Consider the following 27,806-nt stretch of genomic DNA (forward strand, 5'->3'; position numbering starts at 1 on the left):
AATATTGTATTTTTTTTTCCATAAATCCCTGGGAGTATTCCTAATAAAAATATTTCTGGCTTCATCTCTATATGCTGTTTGGTTATCTCTTCTAATTGTATTCTAATTTTACTCCAATGTTGTTTTGCTTTGGGGCACGTCCACCACATGTGGTAGTACGTTCCCTGATGTTGTTTACATTTCCAGCACATTGATGAGGTGTTGGGGGACATTTTAGCCAGCCTTGCTGGTGGAAGATGCCACCTATAGAACATTTTGTTCATATTATCTTTATAGGTTACAGAAAGTGATACTGTTTTGTTGGTATGTTTTTCAGTGGAATAATGACACCAGGACTGAATGCAATTCTGGGACCAACAGGCAGTGGCAAATCTTCGTAAGTTTTACAGCCGTGGACAAATGTGGTTTTTTTATATGTGTGCTTGTGTCAGAAGCTGTGGGGCTTCTAGATTGAAAGGATTAGCTGGTGACAACACCATTGCCCAGGGGACGCCCAGTTGGGAGGCTCCTTTCATGTCCTCAGCAGCAGCTGGAGCAGTGATGGTGAACCAGTCATGTGGAAATGTCATACACGTGCGCTTGTCAGGGCCACGCTCCAGAAAAGCTGAACTTCCGGGTTCTAGTGTGCATGCGTGCCCAACAATCAGCTGGCTGGCGTTCAGTCGCAGGCCAGTTTTCGGCACTGCCACGTGCCTGAAGGGATCACTCTCCAGAAAAGCCGAATTTCCGGGTTCTGGCACGCATGCGCACCTGACAATCAGCTGGCTGGCAGCATGTGTACATCGGTTTATGGCACTGCTGCATGCATGAATGACAGCTGATCGTCGCACATGCATGCACGCCAGAAACCTGGAAGACAAACAGGCAAGGCTGCATGTGCCGGGCGACATGGCTTCGCCCGCCACTTTAGGCACACATGCCATAGGTTTGCCATCACAGAGCTGGAGCAAAGGATGGGTGCTTACACCTTCCCCCCACCCAAGGCAGCACTTGGGCCTCGAGCACGTGCTTGCTAACCTCCAACCCAGCCTCCTAACCACAAGAGCTACCATCTTACACGTGGTTTTCTGTAATCCTTTGCTAACAAAGTAACAGAAATTACTGTGATGCGAATCATAATTTGATAGTTTGATGATGTCCTACTTCCTTTGAAATCTTAATTACCTCCAATCTTGCAACATGAGATCAGATCATAACCGTGGTGAAGATGGTGTAATCCTGGCTGAGGAATTCTGGGAGTTGAAATCTTAAAGTTGCCAAGGTTGAGAAACACTGGTTTACATGCTTTAATAGCAACTGCTGCAAAATTAGGCTGGGAGAGATGAGCCAGATGGGTTTTGATGATCTCTGCCAAACTCTCTATCTCTCTATCTAACCTTTCTATTGCATTTCATTGAGGGTTTCCCCATAGTTGCAGATTTTATATATATATATATGTATAACTAAAACCATACAAATGTTTAATTGCAGTTGTGTATTTTTTGGTTTAGCAAAATGTGGCAACCACCATGCAATCCTGATTTCTCTTTTAGATTACTGGATATTTTAGCAGCACGGAAAGATCCCCGTGGCTTAACTGGAGATGTTTTCATCAACGGTGCCCCCCAGCCTGCCAATTTTAAATGCATCTCTGGCTATGTAGTACAGGTAAATTGATTATCCCTTCCCCCCCCCCACCTTATTGTTCATCAAATACAGTGAAAAATCAAAATGGTTACATGTACACTTCTTTTATGCAAAAAAAAAAAAATCTAGATATGTATAAAGTAGACTATGCTTTCTCTTCTTCTTTTGGTACTACAAGAATCTGGGGGCAAAAATTGCATGTGTTCCTTGAAATCTGATAGAGGATCAGGTTTTCAGCTGCTGATGCTGTTGAATGCTAGATTGGTCAATAAGAAACCTCCTCTCATTTGTGACCCAGGGGTGGGTTGCTGGGGGTTCGCAGGGGTTCAGGAGAACCTCTAGTTAAGATTCTGTGCAGTTTGGAGAACCCCCAAATCCCAGTCCTGACTGGCCCCACCCACCCTGCCCTGCCCCTCCCAGGAGTCCCCACACAGCCTGTTTTGGATGCAAATAAGTGCAGGCCGCGTGCAGAGGCTTGAGGAGGGTGAAAAATGGGCCTACCGGAAGTTCCGGAAGGCTGGAAACAGGCCTGTTTCTGGCCTCCAGATGGTTTCCGGAGCCTGGGGAGGCCATTTTCACCCTCCTGGAAGCTCGAGGAAAGCCTCCGGAACCCCAGGGAGGGCAAAAACACCCCCCCTGCCATGGTGCAGGAGACTGACTAGGCCATGCCCACCATGGCCATGCCCACCCAGCAACCGGGCAGAGAACCCCTTGCTAAAATTTTTGAAGTCCACCCCTGTTGTGACCTTATTATAGAGGACCATGCCAACTTGGCAAGCATTACCAAGACATGGCTGGGCTTGAAAGCAGGGGGTTCTGAACTGTACCTGGTAGGATTTGGGGGTATGGCACCTCTCAGATCTGCAGGTCATGGGAGGGGAGACAAACAGTTGTCATCCGGGACTATCTGTTGGCCTTCAGAGGTGCTGCTCCACAAGTTGCCAGTTGTGAGATCCTGTTTCACATGATATCGGTTTGTGGGATCAGTTGGGATTGTTGCTACTGTATGAGTCTCCCTGCTGCATCGCAACCTCCAGGTTACGAGTTGGCTATGGTGTTCACCAGGCTTATGGTATATGAAGGCTTCAATTTGCTGCCCTGGGATCAGTAGTGGGATTCAAATAATTTAACAACCGATTCACCCAGGGTCAAGTTGGCCGTGTGGGAGACGTGGCCCATCCCTATCCTCCAGCTCTGCTGCACATACGGGATAAACCTCCCGTGATGGCCAACCTGACCCTGGGCAAACTGGTTGTTAAATTACTCCCCCTCCCCACTATCAAAGTGGATCCTGGGTGCTGTGCTGCAATGGAGAAATGGGAAACCGAGTGGCCGGCATGAGGGAAGGAGGAGGAACAGGGAGAAGAAAGAGGGAAAGCGGCCTTCTCCTTCCCTCGTGCCATCCGCCCCATTGCCCATTTCTTCATTGCAGTGCAGCGCAGCACCCAGGATCCACTTTGATTGCGAGGGGAGGGAGTAATTTAACAACCAGTTCGCCCGAACTGGTGCGAACCGGCTGAATCCCACCACTGCCTGGGACTGGTCTTGGAAGCAGCTCAGGAGTTTCATGGCCATCACCGATTGCATCAGAAGTTGATGCCTACCATATTTTGGTTGAGCCCTGGCAGGAGCCGGATGGGGATAATGGTGACTTTCAATACCATTAACCATGGTTTTCTTTTGGGTTTGTTTTGGGTGCTGGGAATGGGGGCCCACAATTTTAGGCTGGTTCACCTCCTTCCTCTGGACCAGTCTCCATTGGTGTGGTCAGTGCTGTATCTGCTCTTTTTAAATATCTAAATGAAGCCAATGGGTGGAATCATCACAGGATGAGGTATCATCAGTATTCTGATAATATTCAGGTATAAATATCCATCCTGGGGGAAGTAAGTCATGCTGTAGATGCCCTTTTGTGATGCTTGGAGGTTTTGGGGGGGAGGTTTCTGGATGGGGAACAACAAGTTTCAACTGAATCATGATAAGTGGAGTGGCTGTGAGTAGGAGGCTCCTCTGTATCTAGGAACACCGTCCTCCAAGACGCTGGTGAACTCCATAGCAAATCCCAAGATGGCTTCCAACAGCTCAGACAAGGAAGTCTGTAGGTACCAGTTACATTGTGTGTTTTTATTTGTAAAGCACCCAGAGTCACTCAGGTGAAATGAGCGGTGTAGAATTTTGACAAATAAATACATAATTAATTTCTGGTTTGAAGCAAATAAATGGAAATAAGCTAAATGTTTCCTCTGTATTTCCAGGATGATGTTGTGATGGGGACTTTGACTGTGAGGGAAAACTTCCAGTTCTCTGCTGCACTCAGACTACCAAAAACAGTAAAAACTCATGAAAAAGAGGAGAGAATCAACCAGATCATCAAGGAGCTGGGATTGACAAAAGTGGCAGATTCAAAGGTAATGAAATTAAATCTCCCAGAGGACTGAGTTCCATAAAGGGAGGGCTAGAAATGGACTAGCTTTCCCTTATGTGATGATGGTAAGTGATATTTTTGCCAGAATTTCAGAGCTGATAATTCAGGGGAATTCCTGAATAATAAGACAGATGAAATATGCAAGCCAGATCCATTAGATCAGTGGCCCCCAACCTTTGGGGCACTAGGGACTGGTTCCATGGAGAGAGGTTTTTCACAGACTGGAGGGAGCATGGTTTCGTGTGCTGCCTGCATCCTGTGGATGGGGCTTCACTTGTTTGCATGGCCCGGTTTCTGGCATGACGTGGCCCAGTGCTGGTCCACAGGGGCCAGGAGTTGGGGACCCCTGCATTAGATAGAACTGCCTTGCCTAACCTCATGCCCTAACATTATCATGGCAACCAGAATGACATAAAAACTCTCTGGAGGGCACCAAGGCTTGGAGAGGGTGTTATAATGTCAATTGATATATCTTTTCATTTGGTGACCTATTACTTAGGAATATTTGTCAGCAATATATCTTGATTTTCTAGATACTCTATATTCAGAACTTTGCCTACAACATACATATACACACATATAGAAGATATGCCTTCAATTATTTATATTTGGAATTTTGGATCTGGTTCTATCTCTGTATATCTAGCTATACAGTAGTGTCCAAAATTGTGGAAACCTTTTGGGAAAAATGTATTTTCTAAAACTACCTAATAACACCACTTTTTTTTGGGAGTAGTATCACCAAATTATATATCAGTGGAAAGATAATTTAATCAAGAATGTAATGCAATAACTTTTATGAAGGATTTGCTATTAGAATAGCAGTTACAGTATAAAGAAGAAAAGTGAAACATACAGAAAAAATGAGATATACAAAAATTATCACCATAGAAAAAACGAGATACACAAATATTATCAACATGTCAGTTAATATTTAGTTGGGTAACCTTTAACATGAATTATGGCCTTACAATGTCTTCCGATGGAGTGAATCAAGTCTTTTAGTTCTGCAGCTGTTATAATGTGAAATCAAGATTGAATGATTGCTTCTATTAACTGGGTTTTATTGCTGGGTCGCCTCTGACTAACAAGTTTCTTTAGTCGGCTCCATAGATTTTCGATTGCATTAAGGTCTGGGCTATTCCCAGGCCATTCCAGTAGTGGAATATGATTATCTTGAAACTCCAAAAAAAAAAAAAAAAAAAAAAAAGTGGTGTTATTAGCTATCAAACCTCAAAAATACACTTTTCCCAAAAGGTTTCCACAATTTTGACCACTACTGTGCTTATTCCTAAGTCTATACCTTATTAAGATATATACCTATATCTTATCTCCCCAGGACATGGGGAATATTCCTCCTTTCATTTCTTTGAAGTCAAGTGCAATTTGGCTGTGCTTTGTGGCATTAATAGTGAAACCTATGATATGATCTATAACACTTCTACATAGTCTAACTACAACACGGTAGCAACCTTTGGTAGAAGTGAAGAACAGGAGGATTTATGCGCTACCAGATTAAATAAAAGTTAAAGATGAAGAATACAATATTCTGGCTTCTAAACTATCAGACTGAGAGAAACTGGTCTTAATGAAATGAAATGAAAGTAATGTATTATTAGCTTTCTGATTAACCATACAGAAGTAAATATGAACCAGGTTAAATGGAGACGAAGTACAGAGAGTGAATACTTAAACCAGATATTGCTATGTGTTCTGTCCCCACACCTCACATAGGCAGACACATGAGCAAAAGACGTCTATCAGTAATTTATTTTTACAAGCTGACCTGAATCCTTTGGCAGATAAAAGTTCTGGCAGCTACTTTCCGAATGCCTGCCACGTTTCTTATCACCTCTAGAAACAGGAGTCAGCGTATCTGTAGTCCGTTGCTGGGGCAACCAAGAGTTCACAAGGCACAAAAGAGTAGTCAGAAGTCATTCACAAAGTCCAAGCCTTAATTCCGAAAGATATCCCATCCGAAGCTCACAATATGGAGTTTTTGTCCGTCACAGAGCCTGCAGAGCAACCCTACCCACTTTTATCCCCTGTGGGGTATGGCTCAGTGACTCAGCAATCTCTGCCCCTTCCACACCTCTTCCTTTGCTGCGCATGCCTCTCCCTCCGACGCTGCCTGGGATCAATCCAAGATTGATCTTCGTCACTCCCTATTAGTGGGTGCTCCGACATGCCTTCCTCCTGGCCTTCATCTGGAACCTGAGGCGTTGCCAGAAAGGAGGGTCCTGGAGAGGGAGGCCTTGTCAGTTCCTCCCCATCACTTTCAGAGTCATCTTCCTCCATGAGGACAGGTTCGGGAGCCGGAGTCACAACATTATGGCTTGTTCTTATCAACACTGAATTAGGGTGGTTTTTTTAAAATCTGATTTATATGCCGCCCTTCTCCGGAGACTCAGGGAGGCTTACAATGCCTTAAGCAATAGCCTTCATCCTTTTGTATATTTATACAAAGTCAGCTTATTGCCCCCACAACTGGGTCCTCAATTTACCTACCTTAGAAAGGATGGAAGGCTGAGTCAACCTTGAGCCTGGCGAGATTCGAACCTGCAGTAATTGCAGGCAGCTGGTCTTAATAACAGGGTGCTTTAGACCACTGTACTACCAAGGCTTCAGCAAAGGGTGCCCCAAAGTGATACTGTATTAACATTGTGCCTGTGCTAATGTACCACTGCTAAGGAATACATATTCCAATTGGAAGGGTCCTTGGTACTCTTTGAGCTTGGTTGTTTTCTGGTAGACATTTCGTTACCCAAACTAGGTTACATTATCATCATGATGTTATGAAATGTCTTTAAGAAAACAACCAAGCTCAGAGAGCACCATGGGCCCTTCATTTCAATTCTGAGCTACAAATATTCTCCTTTATATTGTTTTAAAGTCAAATTCAAATATGAGTCTTGTATTGTTGGGTGCTAAATAATCTCTCTGCCTGAAAATGTTTTCAAGAAGACAGTATCATAGGCATTCCCGTTTTCCATTAGGTTGGAACTCAGTTCATTCGTGGTATATCGGGAGGAGAAAGGAAAAGGACCAATATTGGAATGGAACTCATTACCGACCCGGCCATCTTGTTCTTAGACGAGCCAACCACTGGCCTTGATGCCAGCACTGCCAATGCCGTTTTGCTGCTCTTGAAAAGGTAATTGCTAGATGAAGTGCTCCATGCAGAAACTACACAGACAGTAACTCGAGGTTTTCAAAAACAGACTGGACAACCATTTGGCTGTGATGTAGAAGACTGCTGCCTTGAGCAGAAAGGTTGGACTCAGTGGTGGGATTCAAAGAATTTAATATTTGAGCCTTGGTGCCGCAGCAGACTAAAGTGCTGTTAAATAGCACCAGCTGCCTGCAATTACTGCAAGGTCAAATCTCACCAGGCTCAAGGTTGATTCAGCCTTCCATCCTTTCGAGGTAGGTAAAATGAGGACCCGGATTGTGGGGGCAATAAGCTGACTTTGTATAAAAAAGAACACCGCTTGGGGGGGGCCCAAAAGCCCTACTAAGCAGGTATATACAAAAGTATGAAGGCTATTGCTTAACGCATTGTAAGCCGCCCTGAGTCTCCGGAGAAGGGCGGCATATAAATCAAACCAATAAATAAATAAATAAATAAATAAATAAATAAATAAATAAATAAATAAATAAATAAATAAATAAATAAATAATAAATAACCGGTTCTCTGCCCTAATGACCGGCTGGGTGGGTGTGGCCAGGGGTTGTGACAAGCAGCAGCATTTGGCCTCCTGCACCCCCCTGGGAGCAAAAATGGGCTGCGGGGGGGGGGTGCGACACCCCCCCCGTGCCCCGTTTTCAGCCAAGTAGGCCTCCCTGCAGCCTCCTGGGAGCAAGAACGGGGCGTGTGGGGACTCCTGGAAGGGGCGGGGCAGGGCAGGGCAAGGCGGGGCCAGCCAGCAATTTAACAACTGGTTTGCCCAAACTGGCTCAAACCAGCTGAATCCCACCATTGGTTGGACTAGATCTCCAAGGGCCACATCAGCTCTTTGATTCCATGATTCTATAAAAGGAAATGATGCTACAGTATTTATGCACAAAGACCACACATAGAATAAAAGAAGGCCATTTTCTACAACATCATCCCCTTGAGAGGATCAAGATATAATTCAGAAGCAGCTTTCTTAGCAGCCCCACCCACTTCCTGAAAAGAAAAAAAAAAGAGAATAATAAAAAGAAAGAAACCAGTTAAAATATTGACATTTTGCACAGCCAAACAAAATGACAGATGGATAAATGGATGGATGGAGGTTTTAATATGCTGACTCTGTAAGCCACTTAGAGAGGGCTGTAAAGCACTGTAAAGCGGTATATAAGTCTAAGTGCTATTGCTAATTCATTTTCCCCCCAAAAAACAAAACAAAAACTAGGGTTTGAGTGATCAATATTAATTTTCAGGGTCTTTTATCTTAAGGACTTAACTTTAGTTCTTTAACGTATTTCTGCTCCCTATGCAGGATGTCCAAGCAAGGGAAAACCATTATTTTTTCCATCCATCAACCACGCTACTCCATCTTCAGACTTTTTGATAAATTGACCTTGTTGGCTGCAGGAAGACTTTTGTATCATGGACCTGCTCAAAATGCCTTAGAATACTTCAAGACCATCGGTAAGTGTCCAGAAGGCTATTTATTGAATGTCTGAATATCACCTTTTCTTTTTTAAATAACTGATCTGGGATCTGATTTAATTTGGAACCACAGTGTTGATGGAGAAGTAATTACCTCTGAGATTAATCTGCCAAAGATTCGGTATGACTCTTAGTTCAAAGTATTCTGTCCCCGTCTCACACACGCACACAAACAGTCAGCCAGGAGTTAAATAAAACTTGCAGACAATAAATTCCTTCGATAACAGGATTGGCAGCAACCCAGTAGCTGCTTGCCAAGAACTTTACTCACAGAGAACCAAAACAAATAGACAAAGCCACAGAGTTGTCAAGTCCAGTCCATATTAAATCTAAGGCAGGCAGATAACGTAGTTTCAGAGATACAATGCGACTCGCTAGTTGTTTAGTTTTGTCCGTCACAGAGCCTGAATGGCCACCACACCCCCTTTTATCCCCTGTGGGGTGTGGTCAAGTGACTCAGCTTAATCTCTGGCACACCTCCTTTTCTGCTGCATGCACTTGTCTCTCCGACGCTGGCGTGGATCCAGCCAAGACTTATCTTCGTCACTGTCCGACTGCGACTGCTCGGCGATACCTGGCTCCTGGCCAATCTCTTCTCCTTCAGGAGACACCTGAGGCATTGCCAAAGAGGAGGGTCCTGGAGAGAGAGGCCTGGCCAACTCCTCTCCTTCACTTTCGGAGCCTTCTCCCTCCGATAAAACGGGTTCGGGGGCCGGAGTCACAACACAAAGCACAGGTGAAATGCTCCTGGTTCGGACCGGATCAGGTGATCCGGAACCAGTTGTGGCAGATGGTTTGGAGAACCGGTAGCAATGGCGGTGTGAGGCTCCGCCCACTGACCCGGGTGTCATTATTTCCTGCTTTTAAAAGGTTAAAAAAAAGACTCTGACGATTGCGCGCCACAGCTGTGATCGTCAGAGCCTTTTTTAACCTTTTAAAAGCATTTTTTTACAACCTATTCGCCCGAATAGGTTGTAAAAAATGCTTTAAAAAAGTAAAAAAAAAAAAATTGGCCACACCCACCCAGTCAGATTACCCCCCCAAGCCACGCCCACAGAACCAGTTGTAACAAATTTTACATTTCACCACTGGTTCAAAGACAACAGTAAAGGGCAGGATTGCTCATGGAGTATCAATATGAATAAAATTATAAATTACCTTGCTTAATTTAAACCTATGTATTAGATCTTGGTAATGTATTTGAAGATGCTTTGCACAAAGTAACCACAGATGGTCCTTCAGAAGCTCATCATATTTCGAGGCTTTCCCTCAGTTTTCTTAGTACTCCTTCTTTGTGTGCATGTTTACGTTCAAAAACCTGAGGAAAAAGTCCGAAGCTGTCACAATGAGCCTTGTAGAAATGTGGCCTTCAGAAACCAGCCTCCAAAGGCTTTCCACAGTTCTATTACACAATTAATAAGGTGTACCAAATACTGTATATGTATCTTGGAAACTTTGGAGTCTAACCATGTGCTGTTATGTAATAATAATAATAATAATAATAATAATAATAATAATAATAATAATAATAATAATTTTATTTCTATACCGCCCTTCTCCCGAAGGACTCAGGGCGGTGTACAGCCTATTTAAAAACACAAGACAAAACAATGATTAAAATTTAAAATGATTAAATAAATTTGGCTCAATTTAAAACCCCAGAAATTTAAAATACCCCAATTTAAAATTATTATGTTGATAGCCTGGCCTGGCGGAACAACAGGGTCTTCAGTGCGCAGCGAAACACCAGGAGGTCGGAGATCTTACGTATTTCCGGGGGCAGTTCATTCCACAGGGCTGGGGCTCCCACAGAGAAGGCCCTCCCCCTGGGTGTCGCCAGCCGACATAACTTGGCCGATGGCACCCTGAGGAGACCCTCTCTGTGGGAGCGGACTGGCTGGTGGGAGGCTATTGGTGGCAGAAGACGGTCTCGAAGGTACCCGGGTCCTATGCCATGGAGCGCTTTAAAGGTGGTAACCAACACCTTGAATCGCACCCGGAAGACCACTGGGAGCCAGTGCAACTCGCGCAGGAGGGGTGTCACGCGGGCACAACGAGTTGCGCCCATAACCACCCGCGCGGCCTCATTCTGGACCAGTTGGAGCCTCCGAGTGCTCTTCAAGGGGAGCCCCATGTAGAGAGCATTACAATAGTCCAACCGGGAGGTATTGAAATAATTTTGGAGAAACATTTATTAAGAAGTAGCCATGGGGGATATGTATGGAAATGTCAAGTCCTTCTCTGAACCAGTGCCCCACCCCCCCACTTTTTGGGCACCAGGGAGTGGTTCCTTGGAGAGGTTTTTCCATGGACCAGAGAGGGCGTGGTTTCATGTGCTGCCTGCATCTCGTGGGGACTTTGCTTGTTTGCATGGCCTAGTTTCTGACATGCTGTGGACCAGGATTGGGGGTTGGGCACTCCTGCTATAAACAATCAACTCTCCATTGACTTATGGCCTCCCTGGTTCCTGTTACCAGCATTAAATCCCAAAGGAAAACAGCAGTGACGATCCTACTATTTTTGCTAAGACGGAGTCCTGCATTTTTGAAATTGGTGGATACGTTTTTTGCTTCTCCTGGAGAAATTCAGAGAAAATGTCTACCCAATTTCTCTGTCCTCAATTTTATAAGTGAATCTAGGAAGCCTGTTTTGGGCCAACTCTAGCAAACAGTAATGTACTGTAGGTGTTTGTGGTATTGTCAGAAAAGCTTTGCCCTATATTTTCATCAATCGTTGGAGTGACGCAGAAGCGTTTTGTTTCTTTTCTTTCTTTTTGAGGTTATGAGTGTGAACCATACAATAACCCTGCTGACTTTTTCCTGGATATCATTAATGGAGACTCGACAGCTGTGGCTTCTCATATTGAAACCGACAAAGGTATAGTGTGCAAAAGATAGCTCCTTGTTCGGAATCTGGTATGTTATATGGAGAGGCAATCTGCTTTTTGCACTGTCAACTCTGGCATTGAACTCCCTTAGGATTTGAATAGTGCAAATGGCACAGCAAGAAACATATATCCAAGTACATTAGATACATTTGTATGTCAGTATTCCCAAATGCTGCATAGCTTTCACTAATCATGGCGCCACAGAAAGTAGGGAAAGCTGCATCCATCATTACATAGATCATCTTTTAATACCAGCCCTGACAAATTGATGGCAGAAAAATTGGCCTGATTAACATTTTGTTCCGCAGGGTTAATTGGACTGCATTAAAACCATAGGCTTATCAAACCTCTAGCTACCCTATGCATCTGGTGAAGAGAGCTACAACCCACAAAAGCTGGTACCTTTTAATAAAAGTTTTTTTATTCAGTATAATGAACTAATATGAAGGTTAAAAGATAATATGTATGATAAAAAACTGTACATTTATGTATGTATTCTTTAAAAAAGAAGAATAAAAGTTGTTACCAAAAAAGAATAACAGAATAACAGAGTTCGAAGGGACCTTGGAGGTCATCTAGTCCAACCCCCTGTTCAAGCAGGAGACCCTGTACCATTCCAGACAAATGGCTGTCCAGACTCTTCTTAAAAGCCTCTAGTGGTGGAAAACCCTCAATTTCTGGAGGCAAGCCATTTTAATTGATCTAACTGTTAATAAATTTCTCCTTAGTTTCTAGGTTACTTCTCTCCTTGATTAGTTTCCATCTTGTCTTGCCTTCTGGTAAGGTACTAGCAGCAGTGGTGCGTTCCTCCCGGTTCGGCCCGGTTCTCCCGAGCCGGTAGGGGTGACGATATGATATCACCGAACCGGTTTTGCCCCCCCGCTCCACCCCACTCCCCGCACCGCCCCCCCTGTGCCCCCCCATCCCCCCGCGTTATTCTTACCTTTTATTTGGCCCCACCCCCAATCTATTCACTGCCTCCTGAATCCCAGCTGATGGCTAGAGGGAAAAAAACTGTTTAAACTCTTTCCACCGGGCTTCAAAGGGCCACCCTACAGCTGATCAGTGTTAAAAGAAAACAAATGAGTAGACCAGTGCCTGCAAAAATACATGAGTAGATCAGTGCCTGCAAAAATAAATGGGTAGACCAGTGCCTGTAAAAATACATGAGTAGATCAGTGCCTGCAAAAATACATGAGTAGATTGGTACAGCTCTGCAAGCAGTTAAAAGCCTGGTAGACCAGTACCTCTGCTAAATCCTAAATAATTGTCACATGACCATCAAGCCATGCCCACAAAATAAGCCACACCCACAGAACCGGTAATAAAAAAATTTAGAACCCACCCCTGACTAGCAGACTCTGGGTTTTTTTGGCCATCATTGACTAACTTCGTTCCGTCTACTATTTCTGTCTTTTTACCAACCTTTTAATGTCGGTATTGTTGTTATTTCATCTTAGATTTTAGTATGCACCACTATGAGCCACCTTTAGATGTAAAAGTGTGGTAAAAAATTCAAAATAAGTAAAAGGATATATACACTCCCACCAATTTGTGGGTGACAAGAAAGGTGTTGGACCAGGGGTGAAATGCTCCTGGTTCGGACCAGTTCAGCTGAACTGGTAGCAATGGCAGCCGGTGGTTCGGAGAACCGGTAACAATGGCAGCGCGAGGCTCCACCCACCCACCCAGTCGTCGTTACTTCCTGTTTTTATCCAGGAAGTAACCTGTATTTTACCCTCTGCACATGTGCAGAAAGGTTTGTGCATGCGCAGAGGGTCCGTGCGCGCATGTGACGCGCGCGTGCACTTCCATACCAGTTGGTAAGGTAAGTAGATTTCACCCCTGTGTTGGACCATGATCAGTGAGATACAAGTCAAAGTTTGAACTTGGCTACACAGAAATTCACTGGGTGACTTTGATTCAGTAACTTTGTTTCAGCTTAATTTATCTCCCAAGATTGTTATGGAGAAAATTAAAAGGAAGAGATATATGTATGCTATCTCACCTTCCTAAAGGAAAAACAGATATAGATCAAACAAACATACAGTTCTGAACTGGCTTTGCTGAGATCTATAGTTTGTACAGTTTTCTGTCATCATCATTAGGTTAGATTAGATTAGAATTCTTTATTGGCCAAGTGTGATTGGACATACAATCACCTCCCATCTCCTCCCACTTATGACTGTATGACTGTAACCTTGTTGCTGGTATCCTTACAATTTATATTGACTGTTTCCTAATATGATTTGATTGCTTATTTGTTCCCTATGACTATCATTAAGTGTTGTATCTTATGATTCTTAATGAAAGTATCTTTTCTTTTATGTACATTGAGAGCATATGCACCAAAACAAATTCCGTGTGTGTCCTATCACACTATTCTATTCTATTCTATTCTATTCTATTCTATTCTATTCTATTCTATTCTATTCTATTCTATTCTATTCTATTCTATTCTATTCTATTCCATTCCATTCCATTCCGTTCTGTTCTATTCTAATATATCTTCCAAAAATACCATACTGCTTTATGCCGATCTGTGAAATTATGCTTATTCTTGGTACTTGGTTGGTGAAAATTGCATTGCCCTTCTCCACACATCTAACATATTAAATGATACCATCACATTAACTCTATTCTATTCTATACAAGGAATTTGTCTTGGTGCATATGCTCTCAGTGTACATAAAAAGAAAAGATGCAGTCATTAAGAATCATAAGGTACAACACTTAATGATAGTCATAGGATACAAATAAGCAATCAAATCATATTAGGAAACAGTCAATATAAATCGTAAGGATACAGCAACAAGGTTACAGTCCTACAGTCATAAGTGGGAGGAGATGGGTGATAGGAATGATGAGAAGATTAATAGTAGTGCAGACTTAGTAAATAGTTTGACAATTTTTGAGGGAATTATTTGTTCAGCAGAGTGATGGCGTTTGGGAAAAAACTGTTCTTGTGTCTAGTTGTTCTGGTGCGCAGTGCTCTATATCGTCATTGTGAGGGTAGGAGTTGAAACAGTTTATGTCTAGGATTTATTATTATAAATATAGGTAGTCCTCAACTTACAACAGTTCATTTAGTGACCGTTCAGTTACAACAGCATCGAAAAAGTGACTTATGACTGTTTTTCATATGATCGTTGCAGCTTCCACCCTGGTCACATGATCAAAATTCGGATGCTCGGCAACCGGCTCATATTTATGATGGTTGTAGCGCCTTGGGTCACATGATCACCTTTTGCAAACTTCTGGCAAGCAGAGTCAATGAGGAAGTCAGATTCACTTAACAACCTTGTTACTAGCTTAAAAACTGCAACGATTCATTTAACAACTGTGGCAACAAAAGTTGTAAAATGGGGCAAAACTCACTTAACAAATGTCTCACTTAACAACAGAAATTTGAAGCTGAATTGTAGTCACAAATCGAGGACTACTTATATTTAAGCAACAATATTCTCACAATGTTGAATGCAAAACAATATTCAAAGTAATTAATTTTCCTCCTCTCTCTTTAAAGATGGTACTCAAGATCAGACACTGGCTGAGAAATTGGTAGAGAAGTATTCCAGTTCTTCTTACAATCAAGAAACCAAAACAGAATTGGAAAAGCTGTCTGCAAAGGTTGAAACCAAAAAGACCACTTTCCAAAAAATCACCTATTCCACTTCCTTCTTTCACCAGATGAAGTGGGTCTCCAAACGGATGTTCAAAAATTTAATAGGTAATCCTCAAGCTTCCATAGCACAGGTAATTTTAAAAGTTTCAAGCGTCCTATCCGTTGACATTCCAGTCTTAAGCTTACTCTAAGTGTAGATGAGCTGTGGTGGTGCAGTGGTTGGAATGCAGTATTGCAAGCTAATTCTGCTGACTGCCAGGAGTTAGATCAGTGGTGAAATCTAAAATTTGTTACTACCAGTTCTTTTAAAAGCCTCTGACGATCAGGCAACTCAGCTAGGATCGTTAGAGGCTTTTAAAAGCATTTTTTTTTACAACCTCTAGAGGTTCTAGAAAAAATGCTTTTAAAAATTAAAAAAAAGCCTCTGATGATTGCGCGACTCAGCTGGGCATGGGGGGGGCAGGGATTTTTGCTACCGGTTCTCCGAACTACCTGCCTCCATCACTACTGGATTGGGTGATCCGGTCCGAACCGGGAGCATTTCACCCCTGAGTTAGATTCTCACCAGCTCAAGGTTGACTCAACCTTCCATCCTTCTGAGGTCAGTAAAATGAAGACCCAGATTGTTGGGGGTAATATGCTGACTCTGTAAACCACTTAGAGAGGGCTGTAAAACTCTATGAAGAGATATATAAATACCGGTATAAGTGCTATTGCTACTGAAGCTGGTGAGGTATTGCTTGGGACTTAGTTGTCTAGGCTACCTTATTTTCAAGTCCTTCATTATTTTTTACTTTTCCTCTTAGAGAAATCTTTACAGTACTATTGAGAAATGCAGAGGGTTGTTGCTGCTTTCGGTTAACATGCCTTTCCATCACCTCTAAAGCATCTCTGACCACCCACACCTTCTAATTTGAGAAATCCCAGCTGGGAATTCTCTCCTGGAGAAAAAGCTGATCTTCTCTGAGACCCTTCCCATTCTCAGATATAGCACCAGTTTGAATGCTGCCTCTCTAGGAAACTAACCAGGGGTGGGATTCAGCCGGTTTGGACCAGTTCAGATGAACCGGATACTAATTTTACATCTGGTTCATAGAACTGGTAGTTGCAAGGACTGGCTGGCCCCACCCACTCCTCCCCTCCCCTCTCAGGAGTCTCCATGCAGCCAATTTTGGATGCCAGGTAAGTGCAGGGCCCACGTGGAGGCTCTGGGAGGGTGAAAAACAGGCCTCCCGGAAGTTCCAGAAGTCTGGAAACGGGCTCGTTTCCGGCCTCCGGAGTGCCTCCAGAGCCCAGGGGAGGCCGTTTTCGCCCTCCCGGAGGCTTGAGGAAAACCTCTGGAGCTTGGGGAGGGTAAAAATGCCATCCCTGCCATGGTTCAGGAGGCCGAGTAGTCCATGCCCACCATGGCCACACCCACCCAGCAACCGGGCAGAGAACCGGTTGCTAAAATTTTTGAATCCCACCCCTGAAACTAACTAATCTGATTATCACTCCATTTCCTGATCCAAAGGATTTAATTCATATTTTATTATGGAGCTGTAAGTTTCTTCTTGGCTGGGACTTCTGCCTCTTGGGCCTCCTAGAACTTCTGCTCTCTAGCATGCGTCTCCAACCTTGTGTGACTTATGCCACATGTCATGGCAAATTCATGTCAGAGTACCCAAGGATACAAACAATCCCACACCCCAATCAAATTCAGGCTTAACATCTTGGCAACTTTAGGACTCGTGGATTTCAACTCCCAGAATTCCTCAGCCAGTCATGCTGGCTGAGGAATTCTGGGAGTTGAAGTCCATGAAGTTGAAGTCCATGAAGTCCATGAGTCTTAAAGTTGCCAAGGTTGGAGTCTCCTGCTCTGGCATGCCTCTAGCATGTTTTGCTACTTTCCTCCAGCCAAGACACCCTGTTGTCTTATTTTCCTGCTCATCTCACACAGTAGTTTCCTGATTCTCCCTATTTTTTTCCCTTCTGGCTGCAAAAAGCAGACATGAGAAGGGAACAATGAAGGTGAGGATAAGTTGGCTGTCATTTTTGTACCCTTCCATTAGCCAGCTGTAGGAGCTCAGTAATGATGGATGCTAGCTTGACAGCTTGAAATTGCTGTGGAAGATTTGATAAGTGAATCCAGTGACTGTATGTGATAGATAAAATCAAGGTCACGGGAAGTGTTAATACCACTTTATAATGTCTTGGTAAGACCACACACTTGGAAAACTGCATCCAGTTTTGGTTGCCATGATGTAAAAAAGATGTTAAGCCTCTAGAAAGAGTGCAGAGAAGAGCAACAAAGATGATTAGGGGACTGGAGGTTAAAACATATGAAGAACGGTTGCTGGAATTACGTATGTCTAGTTTAATGAAAAGAAGGACTAGGGGAGACATGATAGCAGTCTTCCAATATCTCAGAATGTGCCCCAAAGAAGAGGGAGTCAAGCTATTCTCCAAAGCACCTGAGAAGCAATGAAGAGAAGAAGCAATGGGTGGAAACTAATCAAGAAGAGAAGCAACCTAGAACTAAGGAGAAATTTCCTGACAGTTAGAACAATTAATCAGTGGAACAACTTGCTCCAGAAGTTGTAAATGCTCCAACACTGGAAGTTTTAAAGAAGAGATTGGATAACCATTTGTCTGAAATGCTATAGGGTTTCCTGCCTAAACAGGGGGTTGGACTAGAAGACCTCCAAGGTCCCTTCCAACTCTGTTATTCTATTTTGTGTGGAAGTCCTCTTAGATTCAATAAACAAAGACTGATTTTGGGTCCCCGACAAGTGTAATAGTTATGTTTTAAAGGTAATTGCCAGGGAGAAATAGCAGCAGATAAAATCTGTCCCCTTTCACCGTCATTTCTTAGAGGTTTGGTGGTGTTGGGAAACTTTAGAAGTGGAGCTTAATAAAATGATCAGATCTGTTTGATTTCTTGTTAAACCTTTGCTCTCCACGGGGCAATAATCGCCTCATCACAACGGCCTTTGATGTGGTATGCTGATGTTATGAAAATCCCTTTTAATTGCATTGTAAAAGCTTGACCTTGTGACAAGAATTATGCCCTTTAAGAGCCTTATAATCCCCCCAGGGCTGAGAGTTCTAACTTCCTGCCCCTCGCAATTGTTTTGATCTTCCTAACCTCCTTAGGAATGGTTTTGAAATGAAATCTGTAAATGCCCCAAGGTATGCCTTTAAACCTTTGGGTTAATCTTCTCAGACTGGTCTTGCTATGATCCTTGCTCTCTAATACAATTGGCTTAGTTGCACGATTTTTGACACTAGGTCTTTTTGGCAGTTTTTGGAATCTCTTCAAGATCAACTCTCAATGGCTTGATATAGGGGTGAAATCCAGCAGGTTCTGACAGGTTCTGGAGAACCGGTAGTGGAAATTTTGAGTAGTTCGGAGAACCGGTAGCGGAAATTTTGAGTAGTTCGGAGAACTGGCAAATACCACCTCTGGCTGGCCCCAGAGTGGAGATTTTGCAATATCCTTCCCCCAGGAGTGGGGAGGGAATGGGGATTTTGCAGTATCCTTCCCCTACCATGCCCACCAAGCCACCCTCACAGAACTGGTAGTAAAAAAATTTGGATTTCACTACTGGCTTAATACCGTTACATTGGCTGCAAATTTAAACAATGCTATGTAGTTCTTGTAGTCCAACTTGTAGTTCAACTATTTCAACGGTATGTTTTGCTCCCTTTGTAAAGACTAAAGGCCCCTTTTGTCTCGGACAAGTATTATTGTTCTCCACTTAAGGATTGCAGCTTCCAGAATTCTTGAGCTAACATAGCCTTTATGCAGAAAAAACAATTGCTACCAACCTGCCTTCCATTGAGGACCTGTAGACTGCACGAGTCAAAAAGAGGGCTGTGAAAATATTTACAGACCCCTCACATCCTGGACATAAACTGTTTCACCTCCTACCCTCAAAACGACACTATGGAGCACTGCATACCAGAACAAATAGACACAAGAACAGTTTTTCCCGAACGCCATCACTCTGCTAAACAAATAATTCCCTCAACACTATCAAACTATTTACTAAGTCTGCACTACTATTAATCTTCTCATCGTTCCCACCACCCATCTCCTTCCACTTATGACTGTAACTTTGTTGCTTGTATCCTTACGATTTATATTGATATTGTTTCCTGATTGCTTATTTGTACCCTATGACTATCATTAAGTGTTGTACCTTATGATTCTTGATGAATGTATCTTTTATTTTGTGTACACTGAGAGCATATGCACCAAGACAAATTCCTTGTGTGTCCAATCACACTTGGCCAATAAAAAATTCTATTCTATTCTATTCTATTCTATTCTATTCTATTCTATTCTATTCTATTCTATTCTAGTCTATTCTATTCTAGTCTATTCTAGTCTAGTCTAGTCTAGTCTAGTCTAGTCTAGTCTAGTCTAGTCTAGTCTATTTATGGAGCTTTCTAAGGCCACATTTGTATGACAAGTGAGAAATCCACACCATATCTGTCTTATCCCATGGTGACGCAGCTTGAGATGAGGGGTCCTTGGTGCTCTCTGAGCTTGCTTCTTTTCTTCCAAACATTTCATTACCCTAACTAGGTAACACCATCAGTGCTACTCTAGTCTAGCACTGATGATGTTACCTAGTTGGGTAATGGAATATTTGCAAGAAAACAATCAAGCTCAGAGAGCACCAAGAACTCCTTATTTCAACTCCCAGTTACAAATATTCTCCTTTATTGGTAGTATAAGATGGTTGCATAAAGTCAGCAGATCACACTAGAACAAGTGTTTTCCAATGTTTTTATGTTAGTGTAGAGATCACGCAAATTCCAATTTGTGAAACATCAGTTATCTTAGCTACTAGCACAATTCCAAACTTCTCCTGAAACTAACAATCATTGCTAAAACTAGCTATTCACACTTTGAAATTAAATTAAATTAAATTAAATATAGCACCAACCTTTTGAACTCTGAAGTTTCCTCTTTCTGCTATGTATTCAAAATGGAAAGTGATGTGTGTGTGCATAGCATGTGTATATGTGTATACAGCTTGTCTCAGGAATTCTGGGAGTTGAAGTCCACAGGTTGTAAAAGGGCCACAGTTGCTCACCCCTGGTATAGGTAGATACTGTATAAACTTTCTTTTGAGAGCAGGCAACAGAATTTCATTTTTAATGTATGCCAGTGTGCTTACAGTAAAAAAAATGACAATAAAGGCTATCTTATCTTATGTTAAATTGAACACGGTTAGTAATGATGACTGGAAAATTTGTTTTTTTTAGCACGATGGCTTCGATTTTTAAAAGAATGAATGAATGTCATTTGGGGGAGAAAAATAAGCAAAAGTTGTCTTTGGTTTTGATGATGTCAGTTTGTGAACCATGATGATATACAACTGAACATAATATAATATATTTATATTTCAGTTATTGGTTACAATTTTCCTGGGATTAATCGTGGGTGCCATATTCTTTGGTGTAACAAATGATGGCAAAGGTTTGCAAAATAGGTGAGTCCTTTGGGGATAAAAAGGTGATTAAATGAGTGATACCGGTATTTGTTTTGAGTGCAAATTCCAACAAGGATAACTTGAAATAAAGTGAAGCCTTATTTTGACAGATTGAAAGTGTTCATTACACAAAAATGTATGGGGAAGAAGTGGAGAGGCTTCCACTATTTTGTGTGATATTTATCGCTATGTATAGTACTTGTTTTTGCATAATGGCGTCATTATCCAAATTATATTTTGGAGATAGCGCTTCAATTCTGCTATGAAAAAGGCTAGAAATATGAAAATAGGCTGTGCTTTTCATAAAAGAGGGTGATATCTGCCACTTTTACTGTTTAACAGCTTATAAAGCCAAAAAACACCACCCACACAAAACTGACATAACAGGTTACCAGAAGTAATAACTTTTCTTATTTTAATTTTGATAAAACGTGTATTTTTAAAATCAAGATTAAAGCAAGATTTTTTGTTCCTTTTTTGACAACTTTTTAAGGGGAAAAAAAATAGTCAGGTCACTCTCTTGGTTTATTGTTTGTATTTCCCTTTTAAACTTTAAAACCTCATCCAGTTTCTTTTGTAGATCCAGTGAAACTTCCTTTTCTAAACCATTCTCTTTGATCTACTATTCACCTTCTAGAACACAAGTGACAGAACATTTTTTGCTAAGAAAATAAAACCTAGGAGCACTGGGGCTGACTTATTTTTTTTAAAGCCGTTTGAAAAGACTAGTTTTTCACAATGACAATCTGTGTTTTTTTCTAGAATTGGTGCCATGTTCTTTATGACTACTAATCAGTGTTTCAGCAGCATTTCAGCAATTGAACTCTTTGTGGTAGAGAAGAAAATATTCATGTAAGTAAGCATTCCTAGAAAAAATAGGAATAATAATAGGTGATGAACATCTAAAAGAATTCTTTATTTGGTGATAAATCTTTTAATCTATTAGCTCTTCACTTGCAATATAGTCTCCTTGGAGTTGATAAGATCATTCTAGGCCTCAAGGGGTGTATAAGTTTGAACCTCATTGTGGTGTGTGTATGTGTAGGGCAATCTGAAAACTCAAGATAATGGTCATAATGTACCTATTAGATAAGCTTATGTTTGTATGACTATTTGTAGCTTTCATCTGTGATAATTATTAAGAATGCTACCTACTCCATGATTCTGGGTAGTACAATGTGCAATGGCACTTAGACTTATATATTGCTTCACAGTGCTTTACATCCTTCTCTAAGTGGTTTACAGAGTCAGCATATTGCCCCCAACAATCTGGGTCCACATTTTACCGACCTCGGAAGGGTGGAAGGCTGAATCGACCTTGAGCCAGTCAGGATTGAATTGCTGGCAGGATCAAACTGTTGGCAGTCGGCAGAATTAGCCTGCAATACTGCATTCTAACCATTGAGCCACCACAGCTCCATGGTTAGACCAAAGAACATTCAAAACATTCATTAAAAACAAATTGGCAAGCATAACCGATATGCAAGAGATAAAAAAACAAACAAAGTTTTCCTGAAACAAAAGGTCTGGCTAAATAAGTTTGGAATGCCGGCTTTAATCTGTAATTTTAAAAATATACAGGGGAAAATATGAAATGTCTTAAATTACAAGGAATCACAGTTTTTGCAGAAATAAATATGTATATTCTGAGAATGAGAATTTGTGATTAGAATACATATTGATATTAGGATATATCAAAATGTGATATTTATTTTTTGATTGCTTTATTGCTTTATTGACTACAAACTTAGACACTGAGCTTGTTGATCAGAAAGGTCGGTAGTTCAGCGGTTCGAATCCCTAGTACAGGTCTCCTGCGTGAGCAGGGGGTTGGACTAGATGACCTCCGAGGTCCCTTCCAACCCTGTTACTGTTACTGTTACTTATCTATCGAGTTTGTGATCTCAGCCATAGAGGTTTGAAATGCTGAGCTAGGTTTTATGCATAGAGTGTGGATATAGCTTGCGATTTATTCCATAAACAGTAGTTACATTATTATTCAGTGTACTGTGTACACTTATTGTAAGAGGTCCAATTAAAAACTGTAGATCTTTTGCAAATGCAATTATTCCAGTCAGGATAATTTCCAAGGAATGGTCATTCTGCTGCAATTCATGACACATGTATATTTTTAATGAGTGAAAGTTAATTGAGCCTCTGATTTTCTGGGGGACTGTTTTGTTATAGACATGAATATATCAGTGGATACTATCGAATTTCTGCATACTTCTTCTCTAAACTAATGGCTGATTTAATACCCATGAGGACTTTACCCAGCATAATTTTCACCTGCATAGTTTATTTCATGTTAGGTAAGTTTATCATCTTTTGTCTATCTGGAAAAAAATATATCTGCAAACAAATGTTTCGTGTATAGATGTTATAAAACTAAACTATAAAACTATATGATAGACGTTATAAAAATTAAAAGGCATCTTTATGCAAATCGGAATGAGTTATGTAACCCAAAAAAAAAAACAACCTAATCCTCAAGGTAAAATAATGTTTGACAATATAATAGGATTGACTTTCCCGTCCTGCTTTTCTTGTTCTCAAGGCCTGAAACCCACCGTAGAGGCTTTCTTTATAATGATGTTCACTTTGATGATGGTGTCATACACTGCAACCTCTATGGCGCTTGCTATTGCTACAGGACACGATGTGGTGGCTGTCGCCAATCTTCTGATGACAATCAGCTTTGTTTTTATGATTGTGAGTACCTTGAACGGATGTCTCATTAATAATAATAATAATAATAATTTTATTTCTATACCGCCCTTCTCCCGAAGGACTCAGGGCGGTGTACAGCCAATTTAAAAACACAAGACACAACAATAATTAAAAATTAAAATAATTAAATAGATTCGGCCGATTTAAAACCCCAAAAATTTAAAATACCCTAATTTAAAATTATTAAGTTGATAGCCCGGCCTGGCGGAACAACAGGGTCTTCAATGCGCAACGAAACACCCGGAGGTCGGAGATCTTGCGTATTTCTGGGGGCAGTTCATTAAGGCTACTTTGTCCAACTTCAGAGGTAGCCAAGGGGTCAAAAAAGTTGTCAAGCACCGTTGGAAGAAAGGTCCATCTGGGTTCAGTTCCAAGTGGGGAGAAAGACGCTGGAAACATGGAGACTGCTTGAAAAGATGGGGTTTAATGGTGGACAGGACCACATTTATTTATTTATTTATTTATTTATTTATTTATTTATTTATTTATTTATTTATTTATTTATTTATTTGTTTGTTTGTTTATTTGTTTGTTTGTTTGTTTGTTTGTTTATTTATTAAATTTCTATACCGCCCTACTCCCGGAGGACTCAGGGCGGTGAACAGCCAAGATAAAATACAGATAATACAAACATTAAAAGTTCCTTAAAATGATTAAATATTTTGGCCGAAACACAAATTAAAACACCCAATTTATAAAACAAATCAAACGATTTAAAAATTTAAAAGGGAGAGTTAGGCCAGGTTTTGAGGGATGGAGGGAGAGAGGGAGGGAGAGGGAGAGAGAGAGAGAGAGAGAGAGAGAGAGATTTATGCCCTCTGTTGGGCTTTTGAATTTGATCTTGTATTCTGATTGGTTGTCAGACTCCCGTGGGGCCATTCAGGGGTAACTTTGTAGGTTGTCTTTTGAGTCCCAAGCTTGGTTGAGCCTTGCTGGGTGATTAATCTTCCCAGGTGCCATGTGGTAAGTTTTGTTGCTAGATGGATAGAGGGCTAATTCTACCTTTGTTGGATTTTGGGTGAGGGCATGTACCTATGAATAGACCTAGCTATCTCTTTATCTCTTAAGTGCGGACATCTGCTGTGGGCTATTGAGGAGGTTGGGGGGTATTAAGAGTGAGTCTGCTTCCTGCCTAAAAAACATGTTTCTCCATTTCTCATCCAGGGAGGTATAATATTCTGCTTTTTAATATTTCCTAAAACATTTCATTTTTCTAGGAGGGGGTGGGTGCTAACTTTCTACACCACTACAACCATGGAATCAAATCCTCTTCCTTTGGAATTTGTTGCAACAACACCCATAAGAAGATGGTGCTTCCATTGCATGATTATGACTTCCCTATTGACTAACCCTAACCATTTGCTTGTCCCTCTCCCTATTATCATCCCTATCCCACTGTTCAGGTTCAGGCTGTGTAGGTTACACATCAACATTCAGCCAATAGGCCCAAATATGGGCATTTCTCTTACCACTAGTTTAATGATAAATAGTTTGAAAAACCAAGATGGGATACAGACGATACCACACGCAGAAGGAAGCGCAAGGATTTAGTTGAGAAAATAGAACAGTCTTGTAACATTCCAGGAGATGTTTGATCATTTATTGATTATAGTTTCAAAAATTACATTCCTTTTTTTAATTAATTTTGCATCTTTGATTTGATCTTCAGATTTTCTCCGGGTTGTTGGTAAATCTCACCAGTGTTCTGTCGTGGCTTTCTTGGCTCCAGTACTTCAGCATCCCTCGATATGGCATGACAGTAAGTGCTCCATCATCTTGAAAAGAAGAATTAACTAATATGTCTCTTTCTGTCCATCCGTCCGTCCGTCCATCCATCCATCCATCCATCTGTACATACATACACCCATCCATCCACATTCTCTAGCCCACAATACTGTGAATAGCAAACAAATCAAGTCATTTCAAGATCTCAAGTCATCCTACAGAATCTCTGTTCTGTAATTTCATGAGACTAATAATACAAGAAGAGAATATTGATATATCTTTTATTGGTTATGACCCCAGTGCAGCTAAACATACAACTAAAGAGTCTCAAGCTTCCAAGTAACATGTCCCATGAAATAAAATTCAAGGCATCCATTTTCCATTAGAGTCTATTTATTAGACTCTAATAAATAGACTCTAATAGACTTAGCTCAGTGGCTAAGACGCTGAGCTTGTTGATCAGAAAGATCAGTAGTTCAAATCCCTAGTATAGGTCTCCTGTGTGAGCAGGGGGTTGGACTAGATGACCTCCAACTCTGTTACTGTTATTATTATATCAAATTGGCAAGGATTTGGTGCCATTCCGACTCTCACCCAGATCCGGAATTACACCCAATAAAAAGCAAAAGTTTGAAGTTTGAAACTTCCCCACAGAGTCACAATCTCCAATCAATTCTCAGTCCATCAGTCTGGTGACTCCCAACTCCACCTTCCTTCAGCTGCAGGCATCTTCTCTGTTCACACGGGAAGGAATGCCACCTAGACATAACATTCCCTCCAGTGGTGAAATGTAAAATTTGTTACTACCGGTTCTGTGGGCATGGCTTGGGGGGTGGGGGTAATGTGACTGGGTGGGTGTGGCCAACTTTTTTTTTTTAACTTTTAAAAGCATTTTTTCTACAACCTTAAGAGGTTGCAGAAAAAAAATGCTTTTAAAAGCCTCTGATGATCAGGCAACAGCTGGGATCGCCAGAGGCTTTTAAAGGCATTTTTTTTCCCTACAACCTCTTCAGCCAAAGAGGTTGCAGAAAAAAATGCTTTTAAAAGCCTCTGACGATCCCAGCTGAGCCGCGTGATCATCAGAGGCTTTTTAAAAAAACTTTTAAAAGCATTTTTTTCGGCCGAAGAGGTTGTAGAAAAAATGCTTTTCAAAGTTTAAAAAAAGAGCCTCTAATGATTGCGCGGCTCAGCTGGGCATGGGGGGGGGCAGAGATTTTTGCTCCCGGTTCTCCGAACCACTGGCTGCCATCACTACCGGATCGGGTGATCCGGTCTGAACCAGGAGCATTTCACCTGATTCCCCCTTTATCTCTATAACCTCCCTCTCAACAGTTAAGAGAGTGGCAAGCTTGAAGTAATACTAAATTTCTTTAATAGCAAACCTAAAAATTAAGAAAAGAATAGACAATAAAAAATGGCTACACATACATCATCTTCAGAGTCGACAAAGGGACAATTTTAACAGGAGTGGGTATATTGTAAGTCTAACACACCTAATATGCAATACTTCTGAATGCATACGCATATTGTTGTGCATATAGTGCTTGTGTTGCAATATTTTCAGGATCAGACTCAATAAAGATAATAGAAGTTAGAGATTTAAATATATTTCTCTTTAATCATAATAGGCATTCTATATTCGCTGAATATTCAAGATAGAAGCAATGAAAATGGGGAGGATGGCTCCTTATATATACAAGGGGTGGAGCCAGGAATGGGAGTGGTAAATTATGAATACATTAAAGTCCAAAGAATAAGTTAACCCCTGATGTTCCATATATACATTATTTACACATTAGAGAATAAGGCATTTACATCTGACAAATCCCCCTCTAAATGCCGGTTCGTTATACAACACCAGTTACATTCAGATTCAGGACAATATAATACATATAATTTAGAAGTTAAATATTTGTGTTGTTTAGAAGGTAAGGGTTTTGTTAATATGTCAGCTAATTGTTCAGAAGTATCACAATGTATTGCTTTGATGAATCCGTCTTGAGATAGTTGTCTCACGTGCTTAAATTTTATATCAATATGCCTGGACCTTTGTCCAATTGCATCGGATCTAGATATTTCAATGGCCGCTTTATTGTCTTCATGCATAATAAATGGTAAAGTAGGTTTCTTCCAAATATCTGTGATCAAATCATTGAACCATACAAGGTTATTTGCAGCTTTAGACAAGCAAACATATTCCGCTTCTGTGGTAGAAGTGGCTACCAGTTCTTGTTTACCAGTATACCAGTAAACTGGACAATCGTTCAATAGAAAAACATAACCAGAGGTACTCTTTCTGCATGATGTATCACCAGCCCAATCTGCATCAGCATAACAAGTAATTTTTGGTTCTTTGTCATTATTGGGTTCCAATATTAAACAAAAATCTAATGTACTTTTTAGATATCTTAAAATTCTTTTGACAGCTTCCCAATGATACAAGGTTGGTCTGCTAACATATCTTGACAATAAATTGAGAGGTAATGCAATATCTGGCCTAGTCCAATTGGATATATAAAGGAGTGAACCTATAACTGATCTGTAAAATGTGTTGTCTTTAAACTCAGGGGAAGATTCATCAATGTTTCTGAGAAAATCAGTTTGCATAGGTGTGTCACATGTCTTGGCATTATTTAAGTTACAT

The 27,806-nt window shown here is 41.2% G+C and overlaps 1 protein-coding gene across 3 annotated transcripts in view; it reads left to right on the top strand.

Annotated features, from left to right (window-relative positions):
• The window catches only part of LOC139320682 (broad substrate specificity ATP-binding cassette transporter ABCG2-like), a 47,283-nt gene that overhangs the window by 11,565 nt on the left and 7,912 nt on the right, over positions 1–27,806 (top strand). For all 3 annotated transcript variants that reach the window (XM_070949114.1, XM_070949115.1, XM_070949116.1), the window contains exons 3-14: positions 317–376; positions 1,533–1,647; positions 3,882–4,034; positions 7,048–7,205; positions 8,537–8,688; positions 11,488–11,586; positions 15,123–15,352; positions 20,625–20,707; positions 21,470–21,559; positions 22,895–23,019; positions 23,265–23,419; positions 25,107–25,196. In XM_070949114.1, coding sequence (XP_070805215.1) covers positions 317–376; positions 1,533–1,647; positions 3,882–4,034; positions 7,048–7,205; positions 8,537–8,688; positions 11,488–11,586; positions 15,123–15,352; positions 20,625–20,707; positions 21,470–21,559; positions 22,895–23,019; positions 23,265–23,419; positions 25,107–25,196 — 1,510 coding nt within the window. The remainder of the gene's footprint in view (positions 1–316; positions 377–1,532; positions 1,648–3,881; positions 4,035–7,047; positions 7,206–8,536; positions 8,689–11,487; positions 11,587–15,122; positions 15,353–20,624; positions 20,708–21,469; positions 21,560–22,894; positions 23,020–23,264; positions 23,420–25,106; positions 25,197–27,806) is intronic.

The sequence above is a fragment of the Pituophis catenifer genome, unplaced genomic scaffold (assembly GCF_029215685.1).
Source record: "Pituophis catenifer annectens isolate HBS135680 unplaced genomic scaffold, rPitCat1.0.hap2 SCAF_8, whole genome shotgun sequence".
Lineage (NCBI taxonomy): Eukaryota > Metazoa > Chordata > Lepidosauria > Squamata > Colubridae > Pituophis > Pituophis catenifer.